Raw genomic sequence first — 24,967 nt, 5'->3', positions numbered from 1 at the left:
CCCAGTGTCTACCGCTGGCTGTATCACAGGCTCCATCAGCCGGGCTTACATGCTGGAGTCAGGCCGCTGCCACCTAGCCAGCCGGCCCTGCCCTCCCTGCCCAGACTTCCCCTCCAGCTGGCTCTGCTCCATAGGTGACCCAGGCTGGCAGAGGAACCCGCCAGCAGGGTGCTCATGTGGTTTGCCTGCCCATCTGGCCTCTCTGGGTGTGGTGGTGCTTAGGCAAGGATTAAAAATGTCTTTGTGTTTATGATCAGAAGCCGGGGGCTAAACACACCAGCTGGCGGTGTGATTCCTGCAGCCCACTGTGCGTGTGCGCGCGTGCCTGCTGAAGCTAGAAGAGGGTCTTGGGTCCTCTGCAAGAGCAGCGAGTGTTCTTTGGGACGGGGGAGTTGAGACGGTTTCTCTGTAGCTTTGGAGCCTAGCCTGGAACTCACAGAAATCCACCTGCCTCTGCCTCCCGAGTGTTGGGATTAAAGGCTGCGCCACCACCGCCAAAGCACGTGTCCTTACCACAGAGCGTCTCTCCAGCGCCACCTCTCTCCCACTGATTTTGTTGTTTTGTTTTGTTTTTTTGGAGACGGGGGTCTCATGTAGCCCAGGCTGAACTGGAGCTTGCTGTGTAGTCAGGCATGACCTCAAACCCCTAACCCTCCTGCCTCCATCTCCCAAGCGTGAGGTGTCAGGGACTGAAATAGAACCTGTGTGCTCCAGGCAAGCGCTCTATCAGCTGAACTCCAAACACTCAGTCAAGTCCCAGCCTTCCGCATCTTCTTTTTAAATTAGTTTTAGATTTATTTTACGTGTGTGAACGTTTTGCCTGTCTGTGCACCATGTATGTGCCTGGTGTCCTAGGAGGTCAGAAGAGGCTGTAGGGTCCCTGGGACTACAGTTGCTCTGCCTGTGCTCTGGATCTGAGCGGCAGGTGTCTCTCAGCCGACAGACACAGGAGGGAAGGCAGCCGCCCAGAGTCCTAGCCCTAAGGGAGCCGAGCGCTGCCTCCCAGACAGTGCCCCAGCTCTGCCACGGAAGCAGAGGAGCCGCCCCCACCCACCCCAGTGCTGGGTAGGAGCAGAGCCCCCAGGGTCTGAGGGTTAGTGCAGGCTGCCCGGACACAAAGTCGGTTTGCCCTGTCATCTCCCCTGGGCATGCTGTCCCCCACCAGCTTCGGGGACAAAGTCAGGAGGCAGAGCAGGCAGGCCCTGTATCTCCTGGTGACTCTGGCACGCTCACCTGGCTCTGAGGGCACTGTTAACATCTGCTGGCCCCTGATGAGGAAGGAGTGTGCTGTGAGCATGGGGGAGGGGCGGGCGTCAAGGGCAGGCCCTCAGGGCTCCCTGGCGTGGAAGAAGCCCGTTGCCTGCTTGGCTTGGTGCCCAGGATGAGGCAGCAGGCCCCACTCTGCCCGTGCCCTCTGTCTCACCCAGGTCCCTCATCACCTCAACATTCAGGGATCGGAACCCTCGGGGCAGGAAGGGGTGAAGAAAGGGGCAGCAGGCCTCAGCAGGTGCGGGCGTGTCCCCCAGGGGCAGGGCTGGGGCAGTGGGAAGGAACCTGGTTTCAGTTCAGGCGGCCTCGGTAGGAGAGGGGGAGCCCCATCACCCTGAAGAGAAGAAGTGTGGATGCGGCTCATAGGTGGTTAACATGTTTGGGGAGGGCCCTGATTTACAGAGGCCTTCAGGATGGAGTTGCCTGAGTCAGGCCAGAAAGGGCACAGCCTGGGACCTGGGAGACAGGCAAGAAGATTGCTCTGAGAATAAGGCCAACCTGGGCTACCTAGTGAGTTCCAGGATAGCCCTGTGGTAAGCAATAGTAACAGCATGGGAGCTTGAAGCCCATTTGGTGCCGTCATTCAGAGTGTTGGCTTGCCGTGCACAGAGCCCTTGGCTCAGTCCCTAGTACTGCAAAAGCTGGGCGTGCTGGCTTCTACGTGTGGTCTCAGCACTCAGAGGCAGGAGGCCCAGGAATCCAAAGTCGTTCTCACTACATAGCCAGCTTAAGACCAGCCTGAGCTACACAAAACCCACCTCAAAAAATAAATAGAAAAAGCCGGGCAATGGTGGCACATGCCTTTAATCCCAGCACCAAGGAGGCAGGCAGATCTCTGTGAGTTCAAGGCCAGCCTGGTCTAAAAAGCGAGTTCCAGGACAGCCTCCAAAACAATACAGAGAAACCCTGTCTCGAAAAACCAACTAGATAGAGAGAGAGAGAGAGAGAGAGAGAGAGAGAGAGAGAGAGAGAGAGAGAGAGAGAGGATATAAAAAGGGGCCAGGCGGTGGCAGCACATGCACCTGAGAGGCAGAGACAGAGACAGGCAGTTCTTGTGAGATTCTCTGTGAGAGAAATCCTGTCTAGAAAAACAAAATACACATGCATGCATACATACATACATACGGGCTGCAGAGTTGGCTCAGTGATTAAGAGCAGTTGCTGTTCTTACAGAGGACCCAGGTTTAGTTCCTGGCACCTCCATGACGGCTCATAGCCATCCGTAACTCCAGTTACAGGGGACTTAATGGCCTCTTTTGTCCCTCACAGTCATTGAGCACACACATGGTACACAGACATTTGGACAAAACACACACATTAAATAAATAAATCTTAATAAATAACTATAGATATGCTTCAATAGGGAGGGTATTTTCTTCTAAAGTCAGGAGACATTGTGGTGTCTGGGCAGGGACACAGGCCCACTCTCCCTGCCACCAGAGGTCTGTAGGGTTCCTAGCCTTCTATGGATGACAGCTCCCCTCTACCAGTGATGGGCAGTACTTCCAGGAATGATGTCCGAGATCCCGAGATAGCTCCAGTTAGTTCCATGCTGATTGGCAGGGCTGTAGACACACCCCTCTTCAGCTACTGAAGCCAAGAGGGAAGCGGGCTGCTGGGCTGAAGCCCCGTCCTGGGTTTGACCACTCTCTCTGAGCAGCTAGGCTGTGCCCGTGTGGGCCGCCTCTCCTCAGCCCCTTCTTCCTTTATAGGCATGAACACCCCCGGCTCTTCTCCACAGCACCGGCCAGCAGTCATCAGCCCCCTGTCCCTGAGCACAGAGGCCAGGCGGCAGCAGGCCCAGCAGGTGTCACCCACTCTGTCCCCGTTGTCACCCATCACTCAGGTGAGGTGGGTGGGGAAGATGGGAGTCCACCAGCCCTTGTCTCCCCCTGGCCTGGAGGATCTGGGTCTGGGTCCTGTTTTTACCAGTTTTAGCTGTTTATTTATTTTTACGTGTGTGTGTGTGTGTGTGTGTGTGTGTGTGTGTGTGTGTGTGTGTGTGTGTGTGTTTGAGTGAGTTTATGTACACCATGCGTGTACAGGTTCCCTTGGAGACCAGAGGTGGTTGTGAGCCACCATGTGGGTGTGAGACCTAAACCAGATCCTCTGTAAGAGCAGCTGTCATTTTCATTCCTGCAGCCCTGCTTGGGCTTTATCAAGGACGTTTCAGACAAACCCTGTACACATCAGGGGTTTGTGGGCTTGCTGGTTGGTTTTGGCTTTTCAAGACGGGGTTTCTCTGTGTAGCCCTGGCTGACCTGGAACTCGCTCTGTAGACCAGGCTGACCTCAAGCTCAGAGATCCGCTGCCTCTGCCTCCTGAGTGCTGGGATTAAAGGCGTGCGCCACCAACGCCAGGCTACACCTCAAGTGTTTTTATGGTGCTTATTTTGGAGTATTTGTGTTTGTTATTATGACAAGCTTCATGCCCCACTGAGGAGCTGAGAGAGACCTTGACCTCGTTGTCCTTCTGGTCCCGTCTCCTGTATCCCCGTTAACTTAGTGGACAAGGGTATCAGGGTGACGAGGCAGAGACAGCAGCTTAGGCTGACTGAACACTTAGAGCGATCCCCCTGCCTCAGTCTCCCGAGCGCTGGATGACAAGTGTGTGCCCAGGGTCTCTATGTTTGTTTTTATGCCATTAGAGATTTTTGTTATTTCCTGCCTGGGTAAGGTCCACCCTCACTGAGTGTGGCCTCCTTGCTCTAGGGAGAGCTAGCTGTGGGAGTCAGACCCTCAGCCCTCCCTGCCGCTGCAGGCACCGAGGCCCAGCGCCTCCTCATCCTTGTCTCTGCTGCAGGCCGTGGCCATGGACGCCCTGTCCCTGGAACAACAGCTGCCCTACGCCTTCTTCACCCAGGCTGGCTCCCAGCAGCCTCCCCCACAGCCCCAGCCACCACCTCCGCCTCCGCCTGTGTCCCAACAGCAGCCACCACCCCCACAGGTGTCTGTGGGCCTCCCCCAGGGTGGTCCACTGCTGCCCAGTGCCAGCCTGACGCGGGGGCCCCAGCTGCCTCCGCTCTCAGTCACTGTACCGTCCACTCTCCCCCAGTCTCCTGCAGAGAACCCTGGCCAGCCGCCAATGGGGATTGACACCACCTCGGTAAGCCTGGGGGGGTCCCTGGGCACTCAGTGGGGCTCACAGCTGGCACTGTTTAAGCTGAGACGATTGTAAGTGTATAGCTGGAGAAATGGGAGCACAAACAGGGTCACCAATCCCAGACTCCACTCAAGGTTACTCACAGCTGCCCTCTTGCTGACGGGACTAGGTTGCACTCTGAGGCTAGGCAGGGGAGAGACTCATGGGGTCCAGATTCAGGTTGAAGAGAGAGGTGCTGGACTGCACCCCTTTAGTCCTGACCTCTATGCCTTCCTGGGCATGGGGGTGACAGGTCCCACCCCTGTCCAACCACATGGCAGGACCCATTTGGAAACACTGTGAGCTTTTCCCATTTTTCCATTTCAGCCCAGGCCGCTGACCTGAACGTGGTGATCAGGTGGTCCAGCCACTAGGAGGCCATGCAGCCAAGCGGCTCTGAGCCTCAGAGGGAATCTGCAGGGGAGGGGGGGCTGGAAAACCCATGCAAGGACAGGTGGCACTGTTCTCCAGCTATACAAAGAGAACCAGAGAGCCTGGCCCATCCCAGGGACTGCTGGCCTCCATGGACAGTGGACTGGGCGGCCTTGCCACTCATGCGGATTCTCCATAGTCATCGTCCCTTGCCAGCTCTGAGACCAAGCTGGCCTCACAGTGTGACCTTGCTGGTCCCTCCTTCCGCATCCTCCCGTACCAAATCCGGGCTTGACTTCACCCAGCCTCACTAGGCCACTGAATCCTCTTGGAAGGCTGAGTCTCATCAAGAGTGGGAGACCAGGAAAACTGGATATATACAGCCTCCAGGCTGCAGGGTGGTCCGAGTTCAGCCCTGCCCTGCATCACCTGCCCCTGAGGATGCTGGGCCCGGTAATGCCTTGAGCAGGCAAGGAGGTAGCCACTCCTCAGGTGGCAGAGGGTGTGACCTAGGCAGGCTGGTCCCTGTGTGCCATGTGCCCGCCACAGTCTCTGTGTCCCCAGTGTGCACACTGCTAAGGCAGGTGGCTAAGGCAGGGAGGCCACAGTCCTCCCTGGCCTGCCAAGCTGCTGTGCCCGCCCAGTGTGCAGGGCCTGCGTGTGAATTCCAGCACACCTGCAGGGTGCATGCAGCAGGTGTGTAATGTGTGTGTGCATGTGTCTAGGTGTGCAGGCATTGTGTCAGTGCATGATGAGACATGTGGGTGTATGTGAAGATGGCTGTGTCCATGGATGTGCACACATGGATATGTCCATGTAAGAGGTGCATGCTATGGTGTATGCAGCTGTCTTTGTGGGTGGAATGTTTGTGTGGGAGTGTGGATGTAGGTAGTGTGTGCAAGTGTGTTTGTGGGTGTTTGTGTGTGTTCATGAGTGGGGGTGTTGGAGTGAGTGGCATTTGTGTGCGTGTTTGTGTGGCATACTCATAGGAGTGTGTGCATTACAGATGTGCAAACATGTCAGGTGGGTGTGCAAGTGTGCCCAGAGTGTGCTGTGCCCAACGCTGTTGGCTCTGAACAGGCCCAGGGCTTTGCATCAGACAGGAGTCTCTGCTCTGGGCCCCCAGTAGGGCTCTGCTGCCCCCCATGCACCCTCAGGAAGCTACATCAGTCAGGTCCTCCACCTCCGAGCTCAAGGCTGACACCTGCGTGGCATCCACTGTTGAGGGTGCAGGCATTGGCCGGGGTTTGCTGGGCCAGTGCAGAAGTCAGCAACCCTGCTCCATCTGTCACCACAGGCACAGGCTCTGCAGTACCGCACGAGCGCAGGCTCACCGGCCAACCAGTCTCCCACGTCTCCAGTCTCCAACCAAGGCTTCTCCCCTGGAAGCTCCCCACAAGTAAGGCCTCCCCTGCCCGGCACTTCTCGCTCGCGCCCTCCCCCCACCCCCACCCCCGTCTTCCCCCAGTGCCCAGTGCTCTCCTGTGCGTCACCCACTCCATACCGTCTGTCCCCCCATCAGCACAGGACTGTGCACCACCAAACAGGCCACCTGTGCAAGGGGGCAGGACACAGGACGGGGCATGGAAGTTAGTTACATGATTGATAGCCATAGCCCCAAAGCTACCCATCACATAGTTAAGGGTTCGTGGGGTAACAGAACAGCCCCATAGTGTGGCTCACAGGTCCCGGGAGCCTGAAGCGCCAAGGCCTGTGAAGGTCGAAGGGTAGCCTAGTGGGGCACAGTTGAGGTGACCGGCCAGTCTGCTCTGCCTCTGCCTCCACCCTGGCATCCAACTGTCAACACAGCAGACTGTAGGGAACCACACTTGGCTGGTGTAGGCTTTGTTTTATTTGGGTTGCACCTTTGAGACAGGGTCTTATGTAACCCAGGCTAGCCCCTCATTCACCATGTAGCCTAAGTGGCCTCAAACTCTGAATCCCCTTGCATCAGCCTCCCCAGTGCATCTGCGTGAGCACCAGATCCCAGACGTCCTTGCCAGGCCCAGGTCTGGCCCCTGGCTCCCTGCCCTGCTGTTCCGTACTTAACTCAGGAGTCGAGGTGTGGCTGAGTCTCATCAGGCCCACATTCTGTGCAGAACTCCTGTTAGGGGCTCACCATCCTGGGGCCACCCCACCCTAAAATGTCACTAGGCAGAGAGACTTTTATTGACCTTTGTAAAGCCCCAGACGCTAAAGTCAACCCCAGAACAGGGACAATAACTTCCGGGCTAGAGTTGGAAGGAGCGCCAGGCAGGAGCGCTGGGCAACCTTGCTTCTGGGGATCAAAGATGACGACAGTGGCCATTCATCTGCTTCATCACTGCCCATCTGGTGTCGAGACCTCTCAGTCCACTCTGGAGCTCCAGGGACACAGAGAGGCAGCCAAGATGGAGGAGGAGTCCACAGGGCACACTTCTCTGAAAAAAAAATTATGGGATGTTCTTTGTCCCAAAAGGAAGTAGGTTGTCCTAGTCCAGGCAGGCGCTCACCCTGTCTCATTCAGCTTGTGTGTCTGGTGTCTGTCATTTGCTGATATGGAAAGGAGTGTCTCTTGCTGGTAAGGACAGGACTCGTGGTATCTGACTCCAGTAGGAGGCTGCAGAGGTGCCTGGGCAAGACCTCGTCTGGCTCCTATTGGGCTTCCGTAGACGTGTCCACGGGGCCTTGGCCGTGTGCCCTCTCATTCTCTCTGACCATGTCTGTCCAACCAGGCCTGGTCCTCTGCTAGACTTCAAGCCACACCCCTGAGCACCCTGAATTGCTTTCTTCAAGGGCAGCTTCACAAGGCTTTGGGAAAGAATAGACCATCTCAGAAGCATCCCCAGCACCCCAAAGTGTCCCTGTCCCTCCTTGGATGAAACCTTGAGCTGCAAGTGAGGGTGTGGCTCTTGAGCATCGAGGTCTGACATGAGAGAGGTCTGTCTCTGCCTGGGTGAGGCTCACACTAAGGTCTGACATGAGAGAGGTCTGTCTCTGCCTGGGTGAGGCTCACACTAAGGTCTGACATGAGAGAGGTCTGTCTGCCTGGGTGAGGCTCACACTAAGCTGTGGCTGTGGACATGTCTTCTAGAGTCTCACTGGGCATCTGCACTGCACACCACATTCAGGAGTGTCTGGGGTCTGGTGGCTTCTTTGAGCCACTCTGTCACACAGAAAAGGGGTCCCCGTCTTCGGTGGCCTGTCAGGCCTGTGATAGCTGTAACTCTAGCTGGGCTACTAGGTGCTTTGGGTGTGACTTAGCACGTTTATGGCCATCCAAGCCCTTCTGTCCATGTCCCAGCCCGCTCCAGGCCATGTCCTCAGGGTAGCCTACGGGAGCTCCCTCTGTCCTGGCTGTCCCTGAAAGCCCAGCTAGCCTTGGCATGTGCCCCACAGAGCCCAGGGTCTCCCAGGCAGGCAGCCGTAGGCAGTGACTTGTCCCTGTCTGTGTGCTGTGCCGTCTAGAGTATGTCCTATGCAGTCTCCATGTCACCCCAAGAGCATACTACATCCCAAACAACATGTGCACACTGCTTGTCCTCAGCTTCAGGGTTAGCCAACACCTCCCTGCAGTCCCTGCCTCCTCCCCTGTGAAGGAAGTGATGTTTCCTATCCCAGGCTCTGGGGACAGGGTAGGGCAGTGCTTTGGAAAGCTCCAGGGGCCCTGGGAGTGGTTATTGGAGGGAGCAATTAACCAACATTGGGGCATGTCCCCCTAAGAACCCCAAGATTACTGCCAGTGATCTCCACCTTCTGCGAGGCCCCAGGGTCTCAGCCCACCCAGCTGGGCTGTGGAGATCACAGACTTTATCACCCCACCCATGGGTCTCAGGCTGCAACCACAGCAGGCCTCTTTTCTGTCCGCAGCACACATCCACCCTGGGCAGCGTGTTTGGGGACGCATTCTATGAGCAGCAGATGACAGCCAGGCAGGCCAATGCGCTGTCCCGCCAGGTGAGCGGGTGCCCAGGCCTATGGGCCGCACACAACAGGACCAGGCCTCATGGGAGCCTGTGTGGCGTCCTTGGCTTCACCACTGGCCTGCTGTCGGGTTGTGGAAGCAAAGACCCTGGCAAGGGGGACGACCACACCCTCCTTGCCCCGTGTGCAGCGTGCAGAGTGGACTTTGAGGGCACAGGAGAGGAGGGCGGGCTCCCAGCACCGTGCAGGGGCACGGTGGGCTCTGCTGGAGGGAGAAGCCTGGGAGCATTTGGTGGTAGCCTTGAGTCTCATTTGCCCACCTGTCATCCACCCGTCACCTCACCAGCAGGGCCATGGGCGGGAGGAACTGTCCCTGTCCCTCGTCCTCACGGCCTCTCTTGGTCCCTTCATAGCTGGAGCAGTTCAACATGATGGAGAACGCCATCAGCTCCAGCAGCCTGTACAGCCCAGGCTCCACTCTGAACTACTCCCAGGCTGCCATGATGGGCCTGAGCGGGAGCCATGGAGGCCTGCAGGACCCGCAGCAGCTCAGCTACACAGGCCACGGAGGAATCCCCAACATCATCCTCACGGGTGAGGGTTACTCGGGGCTGGAGCCCGGGGGCATGAAGAGTGTCCTCACGGACCACCCTGCCAGAGAGGTGACGGGTGAGGCTGGGTCCCCGCATCCCACTGCAAGCATGGTGAGGGCTCCGCCCCGCCTCTAGTCATCCACCCAACTGTCTCCTCACATACGTGGATTCGTGTCCCCGTCTTCAGCCAGGGAGAGTTATCACCCACAGGGTGGGTGTCCACAGCCTTCTGTTAGGACCAGGCTGGTCACATTTGAACCCATTACTCTCTATCACTTGCTGACAGAGCCCCACCCCCATGTCCAGGGTGCAGCCCTGAGCCTTCCTCACTGTCTCCCTTTCCGTCTACTCTCTGAAGAAGGGGTTGCTTTCTGTTTGATTTGGTCTATTGCGGACAGTCACCCTCCTGTGGGCACTGTGGCACACCCAGGGTAGAGGCTTCATCCTCAGGACCCCTGTGGCTTGTGGGGTGGGCTCCGTGACTCTCCTCTCCAGGCCTGGGAACCAGCCAGGCAGGGAGTGACCGTGGAGCCATGACCCACGTGTGCACCTCAGACCCTGAGTCAGGAGTGTGTGTCTGCAGGTCACACTGCCGTCTGCCACCAAGCGTGTGGCTTTCTAGGTATCTGGTCTCCACCTGTACTCAGGGCTGAGACAGCCCATGCTCTGTGCACACAGTGTCCGCCCTGACAAGGCCCTAGGTACTCTGATGCCCCCTGCAGAGCTAGCCCTGGTGTGAACGCCCCCCCCCCCCCCGCTCCTCACACTGGTGGGAGGTGTAACCTGACATCCGGTTCCCTGGAGCCAAGGCTGAGCATTATCATTTGTTCCCCACCCCACAGTGACAGGAGAGTCCCCCCCCAGCCTCTCTAAAGAACTGAGCAGCTCCCTGGCAGGGGTCAGTGACGTTAGCTTTGACTCGGACCATCAGTTCCCACTGGATGAACTGAAGATCGACCCTCTGACCCTGGACGGGCTTCACATGTTGAATGACCCTGACATGGTCCTAGCTGACCCAGCCACCGAGGACACCTTCCGAATGGACCGCCTGTGAGTGGCCACGACCACGGCCCGCCGCTGGTCAGTTCCTAACGGCGCCGCTCCAAACCTGGGAATGGCGATGTTCTGTCCTCCTCTGCCAACGGCCAAGCTTGTGGCTCTGAGCTTGCAGTGCTGCCCAGCGCCCCCTGCCAGCCGCTGCCCCGGTTGTCCGCCTCCCGTGATGCCTGGCGCAGGCCCCTGTGTACCAGGCTGGCTGTTTGTCTGCCCATCTGTCCACCTGGAGCCAGGCTGGCCGCAGAGGCCGTGAGTGCCGGGCTCCCATGGACTGTCCCCACGCTCTCTCCCTGGCCCTCACTGGGGATGTGAGAGCCCTCGTCAGTGGTCCACTTCCAAGACACCCAAAGTGTCCCTCACTCCCAGAGTGCACGAGGGGGGCTGGGGCGTGAGCTGGGAGCGCCCCGGAGGCTGAGGTGCGCCGTCCGTCCGTCCGTCCGACTGTTCTCAGCTGTCACTGCCTTCCTTCATCCCTGCCCCTCCTACCGTCATCCCCAGCCCTGGTCAGGTCACGCATGCCCACCGTGCCCAGGGTGAAGACGGCAGAGCAGAGGGCCAGACCCGACAGAATAAACACTATTTGGATGGCTGCCTTCTATATTCCTGAGCGCTCTCGGAGCGGAACAATAGACCTGTGGCTGAATGTGGTGTGGACAGGGTCCATGGAAGCAGCCAGTGCCCCCTCAGCCCCTCTCAAGCACCTTTGCCCCCTGCCAGGCAGCGCCCAGTGCGCAGTACAGGGCAGATTGGGGTCACGGCCACCTGCCCGTTTCCACCCTTCAGGCCGTCCCTACTGCTGCTTAGGCTGTGGGCTCAGGCCACAGCAACTCTGTGGGTTTGTATTAGCGTTTGGTGGCCGAACCCTGAGCCTCTCTGGCCTGGAAGCATGTGTTAGCCCTAGTCCCACCTTGACCTTTTTTAAAAGCTAACTGGAACTGTAGCCTGAAGCGCCTGTAAGCCAGGCTGCCTGACTGTACCCCAGACTCCACTCACCTGCATTTAGTCTCAGCTCTGAAGATCTGGGTGGGCAAGGAGGGGGCTGGACGTGAGGCCCTGACTGAGTGCGTTTGTTAAGAACTGCAGAGCAGACTATAGGACCGGGCCTTGGCTTCCATTCGGGGCCTCCGAGAACCTACTCCCTCTGAGCATCCCCAGGGTACCAGCCAGACCTCAGCAGGTGGCTGGTGACCAGGTCTCTATGCTGAGATTCCCTGTCATGGGGGCTGTGAACCTGGACTCCATGTGATGGGGGCCATGGGCCTCACTTCTTTTGTGGGCAACGTTTAGCCTGTAAGTTATCCCACCACCCTAAGTTATAGCTTGCCGCTGTTACATGCCTGTCTGCCAAGGCTGCACCTTTTATTTGATTGTTTCTCAGTGATGTTGCCCGCTGCCCGTTCTGGGGCCTTGGGGGCACAGGAACTGTGTGTGACCTTCCCCAAGCCACTATGTGGCTGCCTGCATGAGAACGTTGCTGCCCCTCTGTCACCATGCCTCCCTGTGCCCCTGCACTTGGGGATAGCCTTGGTCTGTCCAGTTCACCTGTGCAGGTCTCAGGCCTTTCACGTGGTGCAGGCTTAGAGAATAGAAGGGCCATCGGCATCTATAGGAAACATGCATGGGTGCACATCTCTCGCACTCCAGCACTGGAGAGGTAGAGGCAGGGGAATCAAGGCCTGCCTGAACTGTGTGAGACCCTGTCTGAAAAAGCCAAAACAGAGCACACGTGCTTGGAGACTGATTCTGAGTTACAGAAGCCTGAGCAAATGGCCTTAGCAGAGCAGAGAGCCTGATGCAGTTGTCAGGCCAGACCCCTGCTTCCAGCAACCAGTTGCTGGCCTTCCAAGTACCCCGTGAGCCAGGCTTAGGGGGCATGGCCCCATGACCCTCCTAGGCTTGTGGCCTGGTTTTCAGTGCCCTACAGCCAGGAGTGCATGTGTCTGTGATTAAAGGACTCTGTTCATTGTCAAGTTCCATGCTGAGGTGATGGGGCCCCTGCCCAGCATCCTAGGCAGTCCTCGTAGCGCAGCCAGGGCCTGGGATTAGGTGCCTGCATGCCCAGGAAGGGCTCAGTCTCCCCCACCCCGGACCTAGAGGCCCAGTGTCGGGGACTCCTGGGGGATGACCTTTGTTTTCTGGATGCCAGTCACCTGCCTAGTATTGCCAGGACATCCCAAGATGACAGTCATGGCTGTGGGGACTCCCAGGTGGTAGCATGCACTTACTGTGACCCATGAGCTGTGCTGGAAACAAGCACCCCGGAGTCCCTGCAACATGTGCATAGACCCTCGCCACACCCACGCTTTCTCGGGACAGCTTTGGACGCCTGGCCTTTCTCCCCTAATGTCACCCATGTGCCACCGTCTTCAGCAGAGCCTCAGCCATGCAGCTGCCTGGTCCATGCCCCTTTAAGCCCCTGGGGCAGTGGTTATCCACCCAGAGGCCTCCAGACTGGGGATGCAACTGGACCCAGCCAGACTGTGTCCTAAGTGGCTTGTCCCCCAACCACAGGCCCTGTCCTGTTCCTTCTCTGCGACACTGTCCGGTGACCGTTCTGTGCCAGGGAGGGCTCTAAAGATTATTGCATATTTAGCCTAACCTCCTTACACAGGGAGTCCCCTGGCGAGACCCACATTCCACACATGCAAGGCTGGCTGGCAGCTGTCACACTTGCCTGGTGTCAGCGTCACAGCCCTGGCACACAAGAACAGGCAAAAGGTATGGGAGTGGCCGCCGTGTGCCAATGCTGGCCACTGTCACAGCGAGCCAGTTCACTGCCTGCATTTTCTATGTCCCTGAGATCTCCGTGCCCAGCAGGGCTGCAGGTGGGGGGGCTGCTGGATCAGGGGCAGGGCTGCAGGGGCAGGGCTGCAGCGGCAGGGCTGCTGGTAGATCAGGGTCATGATGAAGCCATGTGCATAGGCACGGCGTCAGTCAGTACTGTAGCTGAGCCTGGGCCCAGCTGTTGTCCCTCAGGAGGTGTCCAGGTGAGGGCACCGTGGTGCAGAGTCTACACTGTGTGTTCTCGACTGGAGGAACATATGGTCTTTCACAGACCCCAAGGCCTGCCTTGTGCGGTGGTGCTGGCCCTTTTATACCCCCTTCTCCTTGACTCCTGGGGTCCCCACTTCCTTCAGGGATCTCCTAGTGAGTGACTTGGGAACCATGATCATTCCTGTCTCAGGCATGGCCCTCATTGTGGTACAATTGCTCACCACCCCATTCGTCATGGCCACGTCTCCCAGCCAGGGCAGAAGATGGAGGAGCCTGTGCCCTCTCAGGCCTGGGTGCTGGAGCACTCCCAAGGGCAAGGGGTCCCCTGAACCTCAGTTTCCCTTCCATGACTATCTCAATCTTGCTGGGCTCAGGGGCCCAACCCTGGGCAGGATGGGGACAGTGGCGGGGCCGGTGACACTGCCAGCTGCACGTTCTGTGCTCAGCCTTCCTCGGGGCTGGAGACCCAGCACATGGAGTAGGGACTTACCCCATCTCCAGCCTAATCCACCCCAGCTGGCCAAACAGGTTCTGATCACATAGAGGACTGGAGGACAGAGCTGTGGCCTTAAATCCAGAGGCCAGCTTTGGTCCTCAGGTAGCATCTCACCCCTTAGTAGGAAGCAGAATGACAGGCTGGCAGCCCCTCTGATATATGCAAACGGCTGGTCCCACGCCCCCTCCTGATGCCCAGGCTGCTGACCCCCGCATGCGCACTCCACTGCTGTGGACGTCTGTGGACTGCTCACAGACACCACAGTTGGGGGTCAGGTTGCTCAGGGCATGCACGGCCGCCCGCCCCACCTTCTGGCGCAGACGCTTCTTTGTACTTTTGCGCCCTTTGTAATGAAATGTAATAAAAACCCAATGTTTTCGTCTGGGCCTCTCCCTCCTTTCCCCCCATCCTGGATCCCCTGTTCTCCTGTGACCCTTGCACACCTCCACTGACTCACTCAGCAGCTGGGGTCCCTCAGACTTGGGGTACCCATCTAACCATACCCTGGGGTACTCCAGGGGCGTCAGCTTTTGTAGTGAGTTGCATGCGCCTGGCTGTCTGAGTGACCAGAGGACAGTCCCTACAGTAGAGACCAGGGCCGGTCAGTCCCCCACATTCATACTTTATTAGCCTTTCCCCTCCGGACGATGCCAGGCCCGCAGACACCTGTAGCTCAGGCTACCACAGACCGTCGGCCAGTGGTACCTCACTTGCGGTCCCTAGGCCCTCCGCAGCCGGTGACTCTCGTAATCCTCGGGAATTGTGTCTGCAGATTGAGAGGCAACAGGTGAGAACGCATTCTGGAGCCTTCTGGGTACGGCCCACCGGCCCCTAGCTCACCATTGCAGCGGTAGCGCAGGTTAGCCCAGATGATGTTCTCTTGGGAGAAGCAGAAGACACCCAGGCGGCCACCACGCATGGCTGTGTCCAGCAGCACGTTGCTGTCAGCCACTAGCTCGGGACCCTCATAGAACCGTACCCTGTGAGTGGGACCAGTCAAGTGAGATTCCCATCCTCTACCTCTCTCCCTCGCTGGTTCACACTCAAGAGCTCTGGTGTCACGGCAGGGACGGGAGCCTGCCTCAGTTTCCCTCTGTGAGAATGTGTGTCAGGACCGCCTGCCCAGAGTCCCACACTGTACTACTGTAAATGGCCCATTTCTCCTAGAGCTGCGACAAAGCAGGGCATCCCAAGGCAGTCTGCACCTGATGTAGCCAACTTGAGGCCGGTGCTGCAGGAACCAGCGGTAGGACGTCTTATCTTTCCAGCCCACGTTTCGAGGGTCCTTCCAAAGCAGCCGCACCTGGGACGCCGTGTCTCCCGTGTGCCACAGTGCATTCCGGAGCTGTTCCCCAGGACCTGTAGAGGACTTGACAGCCTGTCACAGGCCGAGGGAGGGGAGGAAGAGCATCAGAGCCCCATCCAGTTAGGGCAGATGGGGGTTATGGGTGGTGGGTACACAGAAGGCTCCCAAGTGGGCAGGTAGTAAGGAGACTGGAGTCTGGACATGTGGGAAGCCCAAGAGCTTAGAGGATCTACCAGGTCTGCTGGGATAAGCCGGGATCTGAGAACCTGTGGACCTGTTGCAGGTGTCCGCAGGAGAAGATGTGGTGGCCAGGGAAATTTAGGGCTCTGACAGGTTTGGGAGCCGAAAGGCACGTGAGGTGGTCCTAAGGGAGTACTTTTTTTTTTTTTTGAGGCAGGGCCTGTCTTTAATTTTTTTACTCTGTGCATGTTTCTGCGTGTATGTGGGTGTACACACGTGGAAATGAGGAATGGAAGCTGCTGTTGGGGTCATCCTCAATAGTTTGCCACCTTGTCCTATAAGGCAGGGTCTACGATGAAGCCTGGAGCTCCCCGGTGTGGCTAGGCTCACTAGGCAGCTTGCTCTGGGGCTCCTGTCTCTACCTTTCAAGGCTGGAATCACAGGTGAGCCACCATGCAGACCCAGCATTCATGAGGGCTCTGGGAGTCCAAACTACAGTCCTCATGCTGGTGCCCCCATGTTCCTGTTCCCGTCAACCCAGGGGGCTTCTCCCCAATCCTGTAGGGCATTTATGTGCTTGTGAGAAGATTTGGGCTGTGGCTGGGGGTGGGGGAGGCAGAATCAAGGGTGGTGACAACTTTGTGGGCTCTGAGACAGTCTGGAAGGCTGTGAAGGCTTTGGGGGTGAGGCCGGCGGAGCGTAGTGTGGGTAGGGCACAGGGACCAGAGGGCACAGCCCAGCCAGCACCTTGAGTTGGATTCCCGGCTCAGCCACCGCCCGGAAGGGGTTGGCTTGCCAATAGGTCTGCTCCATCTGTTTCCACATGACCACGTAGAAACTCGAGCTGTCTTGGTAGCCGAAGATGAAACCAGCGTAGTCATCATCAGTGACAGTGTTCACATGGAATGTGCCCTCAAAGTCTACGCCATTGAAGGCCGTGTAACCTGTAGGAGAGAGGAGTGGGGCTCCCAAACCCTGCTGGCTCCCAGCCCACTCCCCAAATGGCGGCTGCCCCCTAAAGCATGTCCGAATCCCACCGGCTGTCAAGGGCTACCTCCTTTGCAAAGCCCCACTCACACCCCGGCCCCCCTTCCCAGGTCCCAGACCAGCCGACCTCTACCCCTCCATTACCACGCCTAGGGCCACTCCAGCAACCTGCCATTTGTCCTCATCTCTGTCTCCCCTCTCCTCCAGCCTTCCAGAGACAAGCCTGACAGGTCCTGCTCTGTGGCCACGCCCCATAGCCCCTCCTCGCCTAGCCCCTCCTCACCCACAGCTAGGCCAGGGTCGCTGTTCATGGTCTGCACGATCTCCATTCCCTGGGGAGGTTGGAAGAACAAGGCAGGGTCTCAGGCCGGTGCTGAGGGGCAGCTGGGCTCCTTAAACCGCCGCCTCAGGCCTGGCCGCACCTGGTTGAGCACCACCCAGTTGGGATCGATCTGCGCATCACCCTCGGGGTCCAGGACCACTGTCTGGAAGGCCCTGAAGTCGGTGAGGGTAACCTCCGCGTTCTCAGGGCACACGTCGATCTTGTCTACGACCTTGTCAGCGTCGAAGTCATCCTGACACGCGTCACCCACGCCATCCCCTGAACGGAGGTGGGACACGCTGATACTGTGCGCTCAGCTCCGGCCCCTCCCAACAGCCTATGCCAGCTGCGAGCCACGCCCACACCTGCTGCTGGCCAGACCCACACACCAGCTAATAACCGTGCCGTCACCGCCCTTACTGTCATTGTCCTCCTGGCCCAAGTTGGGTACCAGGCGGCAGTTGTCTAGGTTGTCAGGGACTCCATCATTGTCGTCATCATCGTCACAAGCATCGCCCTTGCTATCATGGTCCGAGTCCTGCTGGGCACTGTTGGGCACTGTGGGGCAGTTGTCCCGGGAGTCCTGGTGTCCGTCACCATCCCTAGAGTGAAGAGGTGGGCGGTGGGACCCCGGGAGGAGGGGCTGCCATGCACCACTCAGCCGCCACCGTCTCAGGGCTCCTTACTGGTCTTGGTCGCTGTCACAGGCATCACCCACAAAGTCGTGATCCACATCCCTCTGGAATGGGGTCAGTGGTCACAGTCAGGGCTGAGGACTCAGAAGCTGTCCCCACCCCAGAGTCCACAGCCAGGTCCTCCCCCCTCAACAATCCCCACTTCCAGGTTGCCCCCCAACCTAAGGCTCACATAGGAAGTGGCCCACCTGGTCTGGGTTGTCTTTCTGGGGGCAGTTGTCACAGGCATCCCCAACACCATCACCATCCCTGTCGCTCTGGTCAGAGTTCGGCACCTTGGGACAGTTGTCAGCTACATTTCTTATCCCTGAGATATGTCAGGGAAATAAGGGGGAATCACAAGAAAGGGCCAGGCTACGATGGCATCAGACAACACAGACGGAGTCTTGGGACACACAGGCGGCGAAAGGGCTGGCCTGAACTTCATCCCTGGGACCTATACAGTGAGAGAGAACCTACTCCCGCAATGCAGGTTGCCCTCTGACCTCCAGTGTGTGCACTCATGCACACACACGCATGTACACACAACAGATGGATTAAGATGTAATAAGAAGGCTGTTTGCTAGAGGCAGAGGCAGGCACATCTCCCAGAACTCAAGGCCAGCCTGATCTATATACTGAGTTCTAGGACAGCCTGGGCTACATGGTAAGACCCTGTCTCAAGGCCTGCGCATCAGGTTCAAGTCATCCCAGGATACTAACTGGATACACAGGGAGGCCTTCCAGCCCTCAGCCCTCCTGTCCCCCAGCCCTGGCTCCATGTTCCCCTCAGCATTCGCCATTCTGAGCCTTCAGGCACGCCCTCTGGGAGATGGGTCCCACCCTCCACTCCCCAGCCATGCTCACGGTCGCCATCAATGTCGTCATCGCAGGCATCGCCCTGGCCATCCCGGTCTGTGTCTTTCTGGTCATCATTCTTCTGGGACCGGCAGTTGTCACAGGCATCTCCCCACTTATCGCTGTCCGAGTTGCGCTGGTCTGGGTTTCGAACCAATGGGCAGTTGTCCTAGATAGAAAACAGGACGAGTGAAGCCAGGCCAGGATGGGGAGGGACAGAGATTGCTTCCCAATTGGCTGCCCGAGGGATAGGAACTAAAGCTGACAGCTTTAGTTCAATTTCCCCGGAGCCTACAGTGTAAGGAGAGAACCAATTCCTGCAAGTACCCTTTTGATCCACACACACGGGAAAACACACACACACACAAATGAAGAAGAAAAAAAACCACGCGTGGGGGGGTGCACGCCTTTAATCCCAGCACTGGGGAGGCAGAAGCAAGTGGATCTCAGTGAGTTCGAAATCAGCCTGGTCCACAAGAGCTAGTTCCAAGATGGGCTCCAAAGCCATAGAGAAACCCCAGTCTCAGAAAACAAAACAAACAACAACAAAAAAGCCACACAAAAACTTCCTAGACCTGCGGATCTCCATGAGGTCCCTCACCTTCGCCGGAAGCTGGACAGCCAACTAGACCTTGGGGCGGAGCCGCCTCCAAGCCCCACCCACGGACCCTCCCACAGCCTTGCCTGCTCGTTGGGGATCCCATCCCCGTCCGCGTCCGGGTCGCACGCGTCTCCGATGCCGTCGCGGTCCACATCCTCCTGCCCCGAGTTGGGCACCGTCACGCAGTTATCCTGGGAGCGGGTACGCGGGTGAGGGGCGTGTCTATCTGGCCCCACCACGCCCTCCCGACCGCGCCCTCCGGGTCACGCCCACCTTTCGGCACTGGCGCTCTGAGCATCGCAGCTTCTCGTCCGGGAAACCGTCCAGGTCCGTGTCGCGGCCGCATAGGAGCCCGTTGCCGGCCCAGCCGACGGCACACTGCGCAGGGCAGCCGGTGTCAAAGCCCACGAACGCCCGAGCGGGACCCCCGCCTCCACCGCCCGCGAGCCGCACTCACCACGCACGACCGCGAGCCGTCGCGCTCCAGGATGCAGTCCGCTTTCTCATGGCACGGGCTGGGTGACCCGTCGGGGCAGAAACGCTGCCCACGCCGCCGGCAGCCTGATGCCTGGTCACCCACGAAGCCCGGCTGGCAGGGGCCGCACTGAAAGGAGCCCTGTGCGCAGGCGCGGCCCGTCAGCCCGGCACCCACCCGCGCCGCGGCCGCGCCACTCTCCGCAGCCCCGCCTTCCTTACCCGGGTGTTGACGCACACGGAGTTTGGGACGCAATTGTGCTGCCCGGTCTCACACTCGTTAATATCCGTGCAAACCTGGGGGACGGAGATCACGGGCAGACAACGCGCGTTTCACCCAGGCCACGCCTCTTTGCAACCTGTGTCTCCACCCCGACCTCAGTTTCTCCCTCGCTGGAACGAGGACGCGGCTCGAGTTTTCTGCACAAAATGCCTTCCATTCCCTCCTGTCATAAACGTCGGGTTTCTGTTTCCCTTACCTGTTTGTTGGCCTTAGCGAAGGCTAGCCCCACGCCCTCATGGGTGGGGCCGCTGTACCCAGGTGGACAGGCTTCGCAGCGAAAGCCGGGGCTGGTGTTGACGCACCGCACACGCGGGAAGCAGGGGTGAGCGTTGCACTGTGAGAGAGGAGCACATAAGATTTTGGGCCCCTGGCTGGATCGCGAGAGCCGCACCTCGGAGCTTCCCGGATTGGGATATGGTTTGTTTCTGCTGCTGTTTGATTGGAAACACGGTCTCACTGCATAGCCCTGGCTGCCCTGGAGCACACCATGTAGACCAGGCTGGCCTCGAACTCAAAGAGATCGGCCTGCCTCTGCCTCCTGGGAGCCGGGGTTAAAGGCGTGAGCCACCAGACCCGAATGGTTCGCAGCCAGGGCCGTCAACCAGCTCTTGGAGACCCCGAGGGTCGCAGACGACTTTGCCTGGATGGACATGGGGCTGTGACCCTTTAGGAGTGAGGAAATGAACTTGGGGGACGGGCATCCCCAGCCGAGCGAGGAAGTGGCCGACGGGACGTGCAGGCACGGCGGAGATCGCCAGGTGCTCGAGGAGGGCGACTCTCCAAAGCAGACGAGTGGTCGGGGCCAGGAAGCCCCAGTGGTGAGGAGGGCGGTTGGGGAGAGCCACCCCCAGCGTTCAAGGGGTCGTCGGGGTGGGCGTCAGTAGGAGCAGAAGGCGTGGTCAGGGCATGTGTCTGGGACAGTGGTGGAGTTGGCCTGAGTGGGGCTCCCCCGGCAGACGGGAGGTCTTCTGAATTTGCGCCCGGGGTTAGGGGTAGGAGGGCACCCTCGGTGGACAAGGGGGTCGTGGGGAAGGAGGGGGTTTGTGGTGGAGTCGGACCGGGTAGCGTCAGGACGGCGGGGGTGTGGGGAGCCCGCGCACCTCATTAACGTCGGTGCAGTGCGAGCCGTTGCCGGTGTAGCCGGGAGGGCAGGGGCCGCAGCGCGCGCCGTTCGCCGTCTCCGTGCAGACCACGCCGGGGAAGCAGGAGCCGGGTGCGCAGAGCGGAACTGGCCGCACGCTCAGGCCGGGAGTGCGCGCGGGCTGCATCCCTTTGGAGGCCGGATAATTAGGCCACGCTCAGAGGGAGGAGCCTCCAGAACCACACCCAGGGGAGGAGCCTTACGGCCGTGCCCACAAGAAGACTAGCTTGCCCCGCCCAGGGTGGAGCTGTTCCTGACCACGCCCCTCTGTTGGGCGCGGCATACTCGCGCGTGCGCTCTGCCGCTGCGCGGTCCTCTGGCTCGTCGCTGTCCCGGTTCTGGGCGCCTGTCTCAGGCTTTCTCTCCGGCGTCCAGTCCGCTCCGTCCCCGTTCACTGCTGCCCCCGCCAGCCTCCTTCCCCGGCCCTTTGCGCTGTTTCCCTACCCCCTCCGACCCTGGGGTCCCCGCTGTGCTCACCGCACGCGTCACACTCCATCACCGTATTCTTCAAGAACGTGATCTCCTTGACCTGTCCGGCAGGAGGTCAACGGGACGCTTCCCTGTGGTTCCCCTCCTCCTCCCCCGCCCCCTTCCCTGGGAAGCCCGGGGCCCCTAACCACCCCTTTCTATCTCCTTTCGCCGGGTCCCCGTCTCCCCGGCTGTGACCCGTGTCCGGCCCCCGCGCTCTGTCCCGCGCCGTCTCTCGGTCCCCCACCGCCTCCCTCTCTGCCCTTTCTGTCACCTGTCTGCTCTCCGCCCGCCGTCCCTGTTCTGTCCCCACAGTCTCCCTCTCCCTTACCTGCTGTCGCAACAGCTCCCGCACGTCCTGCAGCGCCGCGTTGGTCTCCTGAAGTTCCCGCAGCATCTGTGGGGCCAGGTCTCCACCTGCGTCCGCAGGGGCCACGGATGGGCGACTCAACCATCCCATCACCCCTCCGGGGCCTCCAAATCCACCCCGCTGCCCCAGCTCCACCCGCCGCCTAATCTCTCAGCCGGGTACGTCTCTGGAGAGCGAACTCCGAGGAGGCAGAATCTCGAGCCTGGAGGAAACCTAGGGGCCTCCTGTCCAGCCTTGTCCCCCACTAAGCGGCTTTACCCAGAGGAATCTGGCCCTGTCCCGTCGCGCGCATGGCAGCCAGGGCGAGCACTAGAACACAGGCGGTGGGGCCCATCGCGGCAGAGCTGCTGCTGCTGCTGTCTGCGCCCCAGCTCGAGCCATATTTATTCCCGCGCCCGGCCCGGGACAGCCCCCGAGGCCCTGCCCAGAGCCCGCCACAAGGTAAACAGACCGGGCTCTGCATTCAGGGCCGCGCCCCACGGCCCCGCGGGATGACCTGCGGCTGATCAGACCATGGTGGGGTCTGAGGAGAGAGAGGGATGAGCCTCGGGAAGTCAAGTGGGGCTCCCCGCTCGCACTGCCGTATGCAAGACATCTTCAGGCCCCTCTCGGGTAACATTTGGTGAAGTCACAAGTGATCCAAAGGTCCGAACCCACCCACTCTGGCTCCTACACTCCCTCCATATTTCAGATCCCTGCCAAGGGGGCTGTGGGCGTGGCTCGGCCGGGTCAGCAGGGGCTGTGGACGCTGTGAGGGTATAAAGTACTGGACTCCAGCCTCAGCACCTCTAAACAGAATCCCCAATGGATGGAGTCTGTGACAGTTTCCCCTTTTGCACAGTGCGGGTGCTGGGCATGAGGTGGGGTGGGGACCTCCACTTTCCTAGGGTTCTCTTCTCAGTGAGCTGCACCCGGCTTTACTCCCCCGCCTCCAGGGAGACAGCAGGTTATAAAACTGAAAACTCCTTCCCTGGGCCAGCCACACACTGAGTTACAAACTGCCTCAGTGTCCAGGAACTTTAACCCTCTCTACCCGGCCTCCCAGGACTCACAGAGAAGCTGGGGTACAGGAATGGGACCTGACCCTCCTGGGACCAGGGCAAGCCAAGGCAGAGTCCCAGGAAAATCTGTTGTTCCAAGAAGTTAAGAAGTCATGAAGGGCTGCCTGGAGGAGGCGGCACAGGACGAGACTAAAAAGGGCGGTAGATCCGTGCGCAGGAGCGTTGCGGGGCTCTAGAGAGGAAGACACTGGAGGGTGTGTCTAGATCTCTGAGTACATTCATGTGTTACACAAATGTGCCTGTCCTGGGTCAAATTCTCTGCTAGGTTACTGTTGGGCACACAGCAAGACAACAGTCCCCGGCCTGTCAGAGGTAGCCTAGGCTACACCGTCACTCAGAGGGAGCTGCTTACCAGTTGGTCCTCAGCAGGCCTGAGTGTGGCCCCAGGGTGTCAGATTGGGGTGAGCTAGGAAAGGGCAGTGCCAGTGTCTTGAGCCCAAGTTGTCTTTGGAAGGCAATAGGGATGCATAGAGGATGAGGGAAAGAGCAGCCCTCAGAGGGAGGTTGGAGGTGCTCGTGTTCAGAGAAGCCAACTCACACACACACGCACACGCACACGCACACGCCCTGCCTGGCTGGGCCACCTCCTGTTTCCTTTGGCTCCCAGGATACTTGGGGGCCGGTCCTGCTGACTAGCGATGGAATTCTCAAGGAAACCACCACTGCCCGGTAGACCGTGCGTTCCTTCTGCCTCTGATGCAGAACACATGGCAGCCCAACGGGTTTCGAAGTCAGGCACGGGGCTGTGGCTCAGGACCGCGTGGCTTCAGCCTCAGCCAGGCCCCTAGGGAAGACAGAGTCAGGTCTGCGGGGAGGGTGAGAGTTCAGAGGGCAACCTAGGCTCACTCCTGCCTGCTGGCACCCCCCCCCCCGGGGGAAACACCCTCTCCCAGGCAGCTTCCCTAACCACCCTGGCTTCACTCTCTAGGTGTCATCCTGGGTCCTTGTACCTGTGTAGCCTCTGCCCTTCCCAGGACAGCCGACACCCACTCAGGCAGACACGGTCAACGGGAGAAACAGAGAATGTTTCAAATGGTTTTTTGTTTTTGGTGTTTTGTTAGCTTAGTTGGTTTTGTATTCTTGAGACAGGGTCTCCTGTAGCCCAGGCTAGCCTCCAACTTACTATGTCCAAGAATGTCTTTGAACTTCTGGCTCTTCTGCTTCTACTTCCAAAGCGCTGGGATAGAACACAGGCTATGCTGTACCCAGCCAGAGACCGGGTCTATTCATATTTTCCTTTAAGGAGAGATGAGCCAGCCTGATACCCACACCCAGATCTCAGGAGTTATTCACCCCCACACATGCATAACCCCCACAGCCCCATACACACATACACAAACACCACACGGCCCCAGACCCACCCATGCACAGCATGCACACACACACACACACAGGCTTCCCTCATGAATCCAGGCTTTGGCCCCAGCCAGGCAATAGCTATAACATTCTGGAACTCATGCTGGGCCAGTCGCCCTTCCCAACATCCAGGCGGAGTGGTTCCAGGATTGGGGCCAGGTGGGGCTGCTGATGGAGCCCCAGGGGCCCTTTCTGATTGAGCCTGCTGGGCTAGGAGACATGTGGCGCCCAGGCTGCCTGCCACCGCCCAAGTATGCCAGCGGCGCAGCCACAGGCTGGGTCTGGGGAATCCATCAAGGGGGAGGGTCACTTGGCCATTTCCACAGCCCAGTCAGACCTACACTCCATAAATAAGGAGCAGGGGTCAGGGAGCCGGTGTCTGAGACCGTGACTGCCTAGGGCTTCAGCAGGCTGTGTCTTCTTTGCCACACTTTCCCCCCAGACTTCCCTAAGACTAAGGACAACACTAAAACAGTTTTGTTGAGTGATCGCCAAGCATCCAGGAGCTAGCCGCAAGGCTCAGGCACCGTCAGTATTGTACACACACACACACACACACACACACACACACACACACACACACACACTGCATCATTCTGTGCACCACACAGCGTATGTAGAGGTCAGAAAAATTCAAGTCATCAGGCTTCTCAGCAGGAGCCTTTACCTTCGGAGCTGGCCCTCACCTGGATTTTGATTTTTGAGACAGGGTTTCTCTGTGCAGCCCTGTCTGTCCTGGAACTCGCTCTGTAGACCAGGCTGGCCTTGAACTCAGAGATTTGCCTGCTTCTGCCTCCTGAGTAAGGGGGAGACTAGAGGTGTGCACATATTTCAAATTTTAGTCTATATTTTTACCTCTCAAAGAATTGCTTCAAGGACTTGAACTTCTCCAGGAACAGACTGGAATGCACCAGAGACTTTTGGTCAGAACCTAGGTCTGAGACTCCTGTTCCAACCTCTTTGTGCTCCTGGCTCTCCAGGGAAAGTGAGTCGAGACTCCACCTGGTTCCTCCCAAAGTGAGGCGAAGGAGTGTGCGTGGGAGTGAGGCCTCTCTGGCCTCA

The 24,967-nt window shown here is 58.8% G+C and overlaps 2 protein-coding genes across 4 annotated transcripts in view; one reads left to right on the top strand and one right to left on the bottom strand.

Annotated features, from left to right (window-relative positions):
- Window positions 1–14,206, top strand: part of Crtc1 (CREB regulated transcription coactivator 1) — a 51,947-nt gene extending 37,741 nt beyond the window's left edge. Inside the window, exons 9-15 of one of the 3 annotated variants that reach the window (XM_040742064.1) lie at window positions 2,982–3,115; window positions 4,072–4,215; window positions 4,324–4,374; window positions 6,080–6,181; window positions 8,632–8,718; window positions 9,099–9,279; window positions 10,121–14,206. In XM_040742064.1, coding sequence (XP_040597998.1) covers window positions 2,982–3,115; window positions 4,072–4,215; window positions 4,324–4,374; window positions 6,080–6,181; window positions 8,632–8,718; window positions 9,099–9,279; window positions 10,121–10,332 — 911 coding nt within the window. In that variant the 3' untranslated portion in view covers window positions 10,333–14,206. Of the gene's footprint in view, window positions 1–2,981; window positions 3,116–4,071; window positions 4,375–6,079; window positions 6,182–8,631; window positions 8,719–9,098; window positions 9,280–10,120 lie in introns of all 3 variants that reach the window. The other 2 variants (XM_005086135.4, XM_040742063.1) reach the window with 2 other exon arrangements.
- A 224-nt stretch (window positions 14,207–14,430) lies between these two features.
- LOC101833975 (cartilage oligomeric matrix protein) lies at window positions 14,431–21,886 on the bottom strand. The gene is made up of 19 exons (XM_005086136.4): window positions 21,747–21,886; window positions 21,450–21,535; window positions 21,128–21,179; window positions 20,610–20,779; window positions 19,706–19,843; window positions 19,449–19,523; window positions 19,210–19,368; window positions 19,026–19,130; window positions 18,836–18,943; window positions 18,161–18,320; window positions 17,503–17,621; window positions 17,306–17,358; window positions 17,040–17,221; window positions 16,720–16,898; window positions 16,581–16,629; window positions 16,058–16,254; window positions 15,030–15,202; window positions 14,665–14,804; window positions 14,431–14,590 (listed from the first exon to the last, which is right to left on the bottom strand). The coding sequence occupies exons 1-19, from the start codon at window positions 21,820–21,822 to the stop codon at window positions 14,544–14,546; spliced, it is 2,268 nt and encodes a 755-aa protein (XP_005086193.1). The 5' UTR covers window positions 21,823–21,886; the 3' UTR covers window positions 14,431–14,543.
- Window positions 21,887–24,967: the final 3,081 nt, after the last annotated feature.

The sequence above is a fragment of the Mesocricetus auratus genome, unplaced genomic scaffold (assembly GCF_017639785.1).
Source record: "Mesocricetus auratus isolate SY011 unplaced genomic scaffold, BCM_Maur_2.0 Super-Scaffold_6731, whole genome shotgun sequence".
NCBI classification, from domain to species: Eukaryota; Metazoa; Chordata; class Mammalia; order Rodentia; family Cricetidae; genus Mesocricetus; species Mesocricetus auratus.
Note: the sequence above shows the minus strand (reverse complement) of the source record. Positions and strands in the feature narration are given on the sequence as shown.

Excerpts from the sequence above, each read along its gene's own strand:
- LOC101833975 (XM_005086136.4), bottom strand. The coding sequence starts at position 21,822 with ATGGGCCCCACCGCCTGTGTTCTAGTGCTCGCCCTGGCTGCCATGCGC. Across the intron at positions 21,180-21,449 it reads GGGAGCTGTTGCGACAGCAG|GTCAAGGAGATCACGTTCTT; the intron begins GTAAGGGAGAGG and ends CCTGCCGGACAG. Across the intron at positions 17,622-18,160 it reads TGACGACATTGATGGCGACC|GGATAAGAAATGTAGCTGAC; the intron begins GTGAGCATGGCT and ends GACATATCTCAG.